Source organism: Corylus avellana, chromosome 9 (assembly GCF_965113065.1).
Source record: "Corylus avellana chromosome 9, dhCorAvel1.hap1.2, whole genome shotgun sequence".
Lineage (NCBI taxonomy): Eukaryota > Viridiplantae > Streptophyta > Magnoliopsida > Fagales > Betulaceae > Corylus > Corylus avellana.
Genome location: NC_142498.1, coordinates 6640243 through 6650031, shown reverse-complemented (window position 1 = coordinate 6650031; position 9789 = coordinate 6640243). Strand labels below are relative to the sequence as shown.

Here is a 9789-nt window from a genome sequence, read left to right as displayed (position 1 = left end):
CCTACTAATAACAAAGCCCTAAAATATATTATTTTTTAGATTTTATTTTAAATTTCACTTTTGACCTACAAAATTACATTACCAAAATTTCACTTTTGACTCTTGAAGGCTTTGCACCTTGTTTTGCACATTCTTGAGGTTTTTTCATTGTGGTATGATTACTTTATATTGCTTATTTTTCATATCTCAGCAGGCAACATAAAATAATGAAGAGAAAAAAAATTGCCTCAAACGAATGATTCTATATATGGCCATGTGAATGCGTTAGGTGAGAGAACATTCACATCTGGCTCAACAAAATAGCTTTTTGCTAAGCACTATAGCTCAACAATCTATAAATTTATTAATAAAAAAAATCATTTCTTTATCTCTCCTCTAATTAAAAATCATTTAAACTTCTTTCTCCTACTTCGTAGAACTATATAAAGAAAAAAATAATAAATTTTAAATAAAATATTAAAAGTTGATAGTTAAGTTGAGTCGGATGTAGGTACTTTAAAAAAGCTAATAGCTAAAATAGGAAAAAAAAAAGAAAAAAAAAAAAGGGTGATATTTTGGATAAATTTAGCTAAAATTTTGCTGAGCCCGATGTAAATGCTATGATAAGATTTTGTTTAGACCTTTTTTTTAATGAAATTTATTTAGACTTAATACCTGGTTATCGTCCCCTCATGAGTTTTTTTTTTTTTTTTTGACAAATTAATTTAGACCACCACTTCAGCCATACAAGATATTTATATAATAAAAATGTGACATATACTTAGGGCTTGTTTAAGATTACGTTTGAAGGATTTAAAAGTGTTTTTAACACTCAAAAAGTCTGTTTGAATAAAAAAAGTACTCGTTTGGTAAAAAAATTGAAAGTACTTTTAATGGTCAAAAAAACTTAAAAATAACCAAAAAGTACTTTTGGCGAAAGCTTAAAATTAAAACTTTTGCCCAAAAGTTATTTTTGACTTAAAAGCTCTATTTCTCAAATACAATCCCAAATAAGCTCTTAGACAGTAATGCTAAAACATATTTTTTGTGTTTCTGAATTAATGTAATTTAAAATTTATAAGAAATTATTATTAAATTTTGATATAATAGTGAGCATGACGCATGGGCTAAAAAAAGGATTTAGCAGACCAAACAATGCCTTAATATTTTATTTATGGGTCTGAGGTGAATAATAAAATAATTGTGGGTCTTTCAATAAATTTATAAAGTTTAGTTAAGTAGAGTACAATTCCAGTTTCTGGTTATTTCAAACGAAGCCCTAAAACCCCCAAAATCTACCAGACGGAGCAACAGAGTAGAAAGCTCGAACGATTGATAAAGCCCCAAAGGTATGTATGTGGCTGCTGAGAATTAAAAGCTTAGAACTTGGTTTTCTTGCTTTGCTAGGTACAAAAAATTTCGCAATTCTAAGCTGTTTCTGTCTGTGCGTTTTGTTTGTTGGGACTCCACACCTAATCACATACTCTCTGCGTGTTGAAAGTATTTAGGGGTTCAAAACTTGACCTAATGGCTAATGGGGGTTTGGAGATGAATTATAGATATATAAAATGGATATATAAAATGGGTTTTTGATGCAGTAATGGAGTTACGAATTCTCAAGTTAGCTTCACATAGAAAACTATCAAAAAATTGGCCATTTGTTTCAATGAGAGAATGTTGTAGCATTTTCTGGGTTTTTCCTTCAAGACAATGCACATAGCTCTTTGCTAGATGTTTTTTGAAGTTCTCTTGGTTTGTTTGTGTGTTTAGTGAAGGTAAAGTTGGTGATCTTCACAAGGGCTGCTGAGTTTTTCTCCTGCTTGTTCTTGGAAAGGGTGATGGATCGACAGCCTCATGATTATGCATCAGCTTCTGCTATGGCATATGCCCAACAGCAGCGGCAACCCCCTAACATACAGCAGCAGCAGCAGTTTGGGTTTCCTCCACAGCATCAACAATTTCCGCCGTCGGTGCACGGTCCTCCTTTCATGCCCCCACATCCTTCTCTCCAACAATTCCCTTATCACCCCCACCTGCAACAGCAGCCACAACAGCTCCATTCGCATCCTCCACCCCATCCTCACCTTCTTCATCTTCAGCAGCAACAGCAGCCACCGGCAGCTTTCCCTCCACATTTACCCCCTCCCCTTGTTCCTCCACCTTTTCATGGTACGTATGATGCACCTCCACCCCCAGCTGCTCCCCCTTCTGATCCTGAGCTCCACAAGCGCATTGACAAACTTGTTGAGTATGCTGCAAAGAATGGCCCTGAATTCGAAGCTATGATTCGTGAAAAGCAGCAAGATAATCCAGACTATGGTTTTCTCTTTGGTGGGGATGGGCATGGTTACTACCGTTACCGGCTTTGGTTAGCTACACATCCTCCAGGTGGCCCTTTCAATTCTCCTTTTCCATCGTCTTCTATACCTATGATGCATCCCCCTAATCCTATGATGAATCCATCTCCTTTAAATGCTCCTCCAATTAATGCCGCAGCTGCAGCTGCTGGGGTTTCAGCTTCAATGATGGGTGCTCCTCAAATGCACCAACCTCCTTTTGCGCCATTCTACGACCAGCAGCAAATGCATCCTCAGCCTTTTGGGATTCACGGTCGACCGGATTATGACCAGGCATCCAAGTCTTTTAGAGGTCTTTCTGGACCACTTCCATCTGATGTTGCAATGGAGCTCAATAATGTGCTTAATAGTCTTAATGGTACGAAAGAGTCGATTAAGGGGGCCAAAAATTGGTTCATGCAGAGATCTCCTTTTGCGCCGGCTCTGGCCGAGGCACTGAGAGAGAGGATTTTTGTCTTAGATGATTCTGAGAGGCAACTGCATATAATATATCTTGCCAATGATATTCTTTTTGACAGGTACCATTATATATCTGTACAAATCATGTTGTCTGAAAGTTTTGTGACTACTACTCATGCAGTTTTATCCTGTCACTTTGTTTTTTCCTTATTGTCACTCTATGTGCAAGATCTCTTTCTCACTGAGTTTATTATTTTGTTTTTATGTTTTACTGTTTGTGGGTATTTTGGGTGTGACCAATGCAGTTAACACGGGCAGGAATTTATAATTTGAATGACAGATGCACACACAAAACTTTACTCAAATGTTCTTTTTTTTTTCGCCCCCTATTCTTTTCTTGTCTTTCACTCAGTGAACTTTACTTTTTTTCATTGCTTGTTCTAAAAATGAATAACAAAGTCTTTGGACCTTAGTTTCTAGAACTAGGAAGTTTATGTTTATTTGTTCCCGTTGTCCATCAACTCAATTGTCTTCCATGAAGGTGGCTTTCAGATTCTGTAAATATCTTCCTAGAAACCACAATATCTTAATGTCAGAAGCTCTTTTTAGCTAAAGCTAAGGAGTTTCATCAAAGTGGCTGAAGCTTGGATTTCTAGCTTCCAAAGCGTCCTAAGTTTGAATCCTATTGCTGCCAACTTTGGGTGGCCACCCCTAGGGAGATATTCTGGTAGTTCCCAAAAAACTGGGTTTATGTGGGATTTGAGATTGCCTGTGGCAGGAAATGATTGGGTGCTGAAAGAACTCTAGACGCCTCAATAACCCTCCAAAAAACCAAAAAAAGAGTGAAAAGGCTCCCTCAAAATTAATGTAGTTTAGCTACCAAATTATTTTGAACTTGTGGTTCCACCTCCAAAAAAGTGCACAGCTTCTTCCATCTCATCTTGTTTAAATTTTAATGGTGAAATGTGGTTGGTTATTTAATGGTGAAAGCTCTTGGTTACCTGGTAACTGGTTCTGGTGGGTGGGGTTAGTTACTCGTAGGAGTTTAATTAACGGTGAGGATTGTTGTACAGTATGCGTTTGCGATGTGCAATTAATCTGAGTAAAGTTCTCCTATGTTATCAAAAAAAAAAAAAAAGTGGTTGGTTATTTAATCATATGTTAGGAGGGGTCCTTGCAGTTTTAATATTGCTCAAAAGATAAGAAAAAGTTGGGATGAATATATTGCTCTTTGCAGGTTAATCAATGTCAGAAGTTGTGTGTGTATGTTTTTTGGGGGTTGGGGTTTATGGATTGTTCACAATCCTAAACATGATTGCGTGGAGGAATGGACTTTTTCTGTTAGGTGAGTTACTTGTTTAATGTCCTTAGGACTGCCAATTCGTTTGAAAATATTGTCATATATAACCTCTTTTCACTTTGTACCAATAATCAAAAACTTATATACAAGGTTCTTGTATCTCTTGTTTGGTTTCTAAATTTTTAGCTTATTATAGCCCATTGAATATTTACCGGTATTTAAATCTCTCCTGGGGTAAAAGTTCTTGTGGTTTGTGATACAAGTCCTTGAGATTTCTTCATTATTTAAAGAAAGAATTCTTGGCTATGTTTGCTAACCTACTCTCTTCTTGTTTTCTATTTTCAGTTTGAATTTCCCACTCTTCTCAAATACATTAACAAACAATTCAAAATACAAAACACTTTTCAAAGCATAAAACACTTTTTATAAAAAAAATTTCATGTTAGGAATATTTTGACAAAACAAGTGCTTAACTTTTGCAGGGGTAGGAGATAGCTAATTATTTTTTTTAAAAAATAGAGTGGCCGTATGACCACCCTTAGTGGAGGAGTGGGATGGTTGCACGGAGGGTTGTATTTGAGTCGAGTCGAGTCGAGTATTGAATGTTCAAGCTTGGCTCATTTATTTTATTTCGAACATGAGTTGAGCTCAAGTTTATCACTGAGCTATATATTTTGTTTGAACTTGGCTCATTTAATTTTATTTCGAATACGAGTTGAGCTCGAACTTATTACAAGTTGTTCAATTGACTTATACATTTATTATATAAAGTAAATATCATGATTGTTTATCTTTTCATAAATCCATATTAATCATTAGTTAATTAAATACCATTAAAATTTTATCATTTGAGTTAATTAAATAAAGTAACTTGAATCTTAGATAATCTAATCTCAAGTTTATATGTATGTATATAAATTCGTTATGCACATACACAAACACACTCGCACGGGCACACACATATATCCATACATACTCACAAACACACTCATGTACACATAAATTTCTAACACTAAACTTACAACAACAATAATTCAAGTTATATCTATTATATTAGGAAGAGAATTCCCTTTTTTTTTTTTTTTTTTTTTTGATAAGAGGAAGAGAATTCCCTTTTACTTAAGATGTTCTTATTACAAAATTAAAATAATACTAAAATATTTGTAAAAATGATGTTATACGAGTTTATACAAGCTTATCCGAGCCGAGCCGAGCCGCGCCGAGTTTATACAAGTATGTCTCGTTTAATATTCGAGCATATTATTGTGTTCACGAGCGGTTCATTTATTTTTCGAACTTAGACTTAATCGAGTTTAACCGAGCTGAGCCGAGTTGAGTTCACGAGCGGCTAGGCACATCTGACACCCCATGGCCGCCCCCACATGACCACTCCATTTTTTTAAAAAAGTAAGAAGTCAATACTATGCCTGCTTTTTTTAAGTAAGAAGTCAACATAAGCAGATGTAATCCATAGACAACATTTTCTCAAATGTAGATCCCACCAGCTTGCTCTACATATTTTTTGTCCCGTTTCCCTATCCCCATTGGAGTTGCTATCCGTCTGGAGAATCTTAGCTTGATTTCTTGTGGGGCGGAGTCAGCGATGAGTTTAAATTCCATTTAGTTAGTTGATAAAAAAATTGTACTTTGTTTTCCTCAGGTGGCTTGGGGGTTAGAAACTTACTTTTGTGTAATCGAGCTCTCTTGGGAAAATGGTTATGGTGCTACGCCATAGAGAGAGAGGTTTTGTGGAGATCAGTTGTGGAGGTTAAATATGACAACATGTGGGGAGGGTGGTTTTTCAAATTGATTTTTAGGTCCTATGAGGTAGGGGTGTGGAAAAACAATAACAGGGGGTGGGGGGATTTTTCAAGATTTGTAAGATTTGAGGTGGGAGACCAGACCTTGAAGGCAGCTTTCTTGGTGCTGCTTAGTATTGCTCGGTATAAGGAGGCCTCAGTGGAGATGCGTATTTTGTTCTTTAATCTTTTGTATACTATCAAGGTGAGTCGAGGTGGTGAGGATAGCAAATGTTGGATCCCTTCCAAAAGACAGACGTTCAAGATCTGATCATTTTATCATGCGCATAGCCCTCATTCTGTCTTTTCTTTTCCTTGGAAGAGTATTTAGAGAAACAAGACCCCTCTTGAGAGTGGTATTCTTTGTTTGGACAGTAGCCTTGGGGAAGATTTTGACTTTGAATAACCTTATAAAGTTGCAAGTCATAGTGATGGATTGGTGCTGTTTGTGCAAGAAGAGTGTAGAATCCATCGATCATCTTTTGCTCCACCGTGAAGTAGCTAGAGATTTGTGGGTTTTGGTTTTTTGTCTTTTTAGGATTGAATGGGTCATGCCCTAACTGGTAGTGGAGTTGTTGGTTAGTTGGAAATGCCAGTATAGTAGCCGCCATAATATCGAAGTCTGGATAATGGTTCCTCTTTGCTTGGTGTATTTAGAGAAAATGAAATGCGCGAAATTTTGAAGATTGTGAGAGAACATTGATAGAGTTAAAAGCTATTTTGTTCAAAACTTTATATAGGTGGATTGGCTGCTGCAAACAGTTCTCCTTTTTCTAATTTTTTTTTTTTTTTTTTAATTTTTGGATTTGTGTTTTTTTTCTTCTTCCTAATTGGGGCCATCTCTTGTATACTTCATGTGTAATTGGGTTGCGCCCTTTTGTGTTTTCTAATAAGATTGAATTAATTTTATAAAAAAGAAAACGCTTTTTCAAACCAAAAACACAAAATACTTGCCGAAGTACACTAACAAACATAATCCTTAATATGCAATGTGTTGGACTATTATGTTACTTTGTAAGTTTTTCACTTTTTTGCTTAGTTGCATTTTGTTTTGTGGTTTACATATATTAAATTTCCTGATGCTAATTTCTTTGGTTCTTATTGACCTCTGCTGTACAAAATTTACAGCTTGCAACGGAGGACAAGCCCTGACTTTGATAATGAAGCCCTTGCATTCAAACCTGTTTTAGGTTCCATGCTTGGGAGGATTTATCACAACCCTCAAAATAAGGAGGAAAATCAGACAAGGTTACAGAAAATTTTAGAGTTGTGGGCTTCCAAAGATATTTATGATCCGAGTGCTATTGATGTTCTTAAGGGTGAGATGATTGGTGGAGCACCAGCTAATTCCTTTCCGGGGCCTCCAGCCACCAGTGGTTCAGCAGATCCAGCAGCTGGTAAGCTAGGCCTCTCTCTCTCTCTCTCTTGCTTGCAGTTCTCACATTGTCCAAAGCATGCCAAAGCTGGTACCCTTTATTGCCATGTTATAAGGCTGGGATTGAGGAGACAATTTGGTGGTTGCAATAGGACATGCCAAAACCCTTTGTATGTTTCAGTTAGGGCAGGGGGAATTGGGTTGTGTTTGGTTCAACACATTGGCCTAGATGTTGTTGTGTATTTGCTAGAAATATAGCACTTAATTTTTTATTTCATGCAGGATTTCCACAGCAAACGTCAAACCTTAATATCCAACAATGGCAACCTGACAGGATTTTACCAGATCAAGACCATCCTGATAAACATGCGGCCTCTGCCCAAGCCATGCCACCATCTGTGCTAACCCAGCAATTTCTCCCAAATTCAGTCCCTGGTGGTGCTTTTGTGGGATCCATGCCCATAATACAATCTTCTGTTCAACCAGGGAACCAACAACCTGCACCCCATTTATTGCCGGGTCCGACTGCTACCAGCGGTGAAAAATTGCCACCATATCCATTGTTTCCACCCGGTCTCATTCCTGGAATGGTCAGAAAGATGCAGATTGGTAGCGGGGTGCCCTACTCTCCCATGAGCCCTTTAGACATACCTACTGTAATACCTCCATCTAATGTACCTCAATCTGAAGTTCTTGAGAGTGTGTCAAAATTCTTCAAAGATATTGGAGAGGTGAACCCTTCTGAAGGACCCATTACTTCCGATTCAAGGGATGAAGATGATGAATATGAGAGAGAACCTCCAGTACGAAAGGGTGGAGCGTGCATCCCTCCTCCCCCAAACCTGCAGGTGGACCAAGAGACAGGAGCTTATGCTGATGGAAGTGTAGATCGGAAAACAGGATCAGGAAGGCTGGGACTTGGGGCCACAGCTAACCCAAATGAATCAAGTCAATATGATGATGTTTATTCTTCTTACAGGAAACAAAGAAGCACCACGTATCACTCATCCATGAGTGCGAGAGCTGCAGCGAGGTAAAACCCATGCAATTATTAATCATCAAAGATTGGAAGAAAAGGGGAGCCGATGACTTTTTCGTCGATCACTTTCCTTTACCAGCAGGCCAAGTTCAAATGGCAATTTGGTATGGAGCAACAAACTTGGTCAATCTATGTTGCCATTTAGATTTCTTCATTTTGAGAAATGTTGATGCTGGCATGTACCAGTCTAGTGTGCCATCTAGAATTTTGATTCTGAGAAATCTTAATGCTTGCTTGTACTAACCATGTTGTGTTGTAAACATGCTGACATGTTGGGAAGCTTTCTTTATATCATACAAACTTTCTTTTCATCTTATAGACATTTTGGACTTGATCTAAGATGGATGATGAATGATTAAATAATACCATTCTTGGCTTAGACCAGATAGCTGAATTGTGCCAGGAGGCCCAGGACTTGCAGGCTTGCAGCCTAGCTGTCGTTAAGTACTTCCAATTTGGAATTTATTGTTTTCTTTTCGAGGCTCACTTACTTTTGAGAAATATCCAGTTCAACTTTGATAAATTTGAAAGAGCTTTGTTCTAACTAACATATTCTTTTTTGTAACTTTTATCCCCTCTTAAGTGACTGTATTTCAATAGTTGAATGTACTTCCCTTTGGTGATGATGATAGGATTGAGCCTGTTAAGTAGTTGCATATACAACACATTGACACTAATATCCATACTATCAAAAACTATAGATATATTTACTCTTATGTACATGCTATGGTTTTAACGATTACGAATTAGAATGAGTATCGTTAGAAACCGTATTTTTATCTCATAACTATCTTACAATATTGATGTGGCAGTTCTAACTAACCCTTGGATTACTCATTGGTAAAAAAAGACAAAAAAAAAAAATTCTAAGAGTTGGCTGAGACACATCTAAAAGTTTGATTAAGCTCCTAGGAGTTATGAAAGGACATTAACATTATTATAGAATAATTATGAGATAAAAATGCGATTTTTAATATTATTCAATTTGAATAATACTATTATCAACCGATGGATCACTGACAAAGAAACAAATTGAAATTGAAGTCAAACAATGATAATTGATATAATTAGACATTAATATTTACAATCCGAGAACAAACTAAGCTAAAAAAAAAAAAATACAAACATGTTAAGCTCTACTTTAATCCTCTAGAAAACATGTTAAATATTGACATTAAAACTAAATGATCAATTCAACGTAGAAGGATTTTTTTTTTTTTGGTTCTGTGCAAATACAACTTAATATCACAGTAGAGAACATCAGCAAACCCTATACCAATCAATGGGATTTGGATAATTATTAAATTGATCTTCTCCTCCAAATTTAACAAATGTAATATAAATAAGCACAATCATAGCTTCAATAGGGCTCTTCTAAGGAGATAATTATGGCGCTACACTTATGAGAGATGTGGTAGGGGATTTTTAAGTATGGTAGACAGTGGGTGGGTGGTGCCCTAATGAGGGTGGGTGGTGCTCTAATGAAGTTAATGGATCACACGAATTTGACATTCTAGAAATTTAGTAGAAGGGGTTAGGAG

General features: G+C 36.7%; 1 protein-coding gene across 3 annotated transcripts; it reads left to right on the top strand.

Moving 5' to 3' along the window:
- Window positions 1–1240: 1240 nt before the first annotated feature.
- Window positions 1241–8632, top strand: LOC132190156 (SWAP (Suppressor-of-White-APricot)/surp RNA-binding domain-containing protein). 3 transcript variants are annotated; one of them, XM_059605060.2, is made up of 5 exons: window positions 1241–1328; window positions 1750–2367; window positions 2482–2854; window positions 6963–7231; window positions 7492–8632. In XM_059605060.2, exons 2-5 carry the CDS (start codon window positions 1818–1820, stop codon window positions 8244–8246), a joined length of 1947 nt encoding a protein of 648 aa, XP_059461043.2. In that variant the 5' UTR covers window positions 1241–1328; window positions 1750–1817; the 3' UTR covers window positions 8247–8632. The 3 variants fall into 3 exon arrangements, with proteins under 3 accessions (XP_059461043.2, XP_059461042.2, XP_059461041.2); XM_059605059.2 differs by having other exon boundaries at window positions 2476–2854; XM_059605058.2 differs by having other exon boundaries at window positions 1750–2854.
- Window positions 8633–9789: the final 1157 nt, after the last annotated feature.

Excerpts from the sequence above, each read along its gene's own strand:
- LOC132190156 (XM_059605058.2), top strand. The coding sequence starts at position 1,818 with ATGGATCGACAGCCTCATGATTATGCATCAGCTTCTGCTATGGCATAT. Across the intron at positions 2,855-6,962 it reads AATGATATTCTTTTTGACAG|CTTGCAACGGAGGACAAGCC; the intron begins GTACCATTATAT and ends CAAAATTTACAG. Across the intron at positions 7,232-7,491 it reads TTCAGCAGATCCAGCAGCTG|GATTTCCACAGCAAACGTCA; the intron begins GTAAGCTAGGCC and ends TATTTCATGCAG.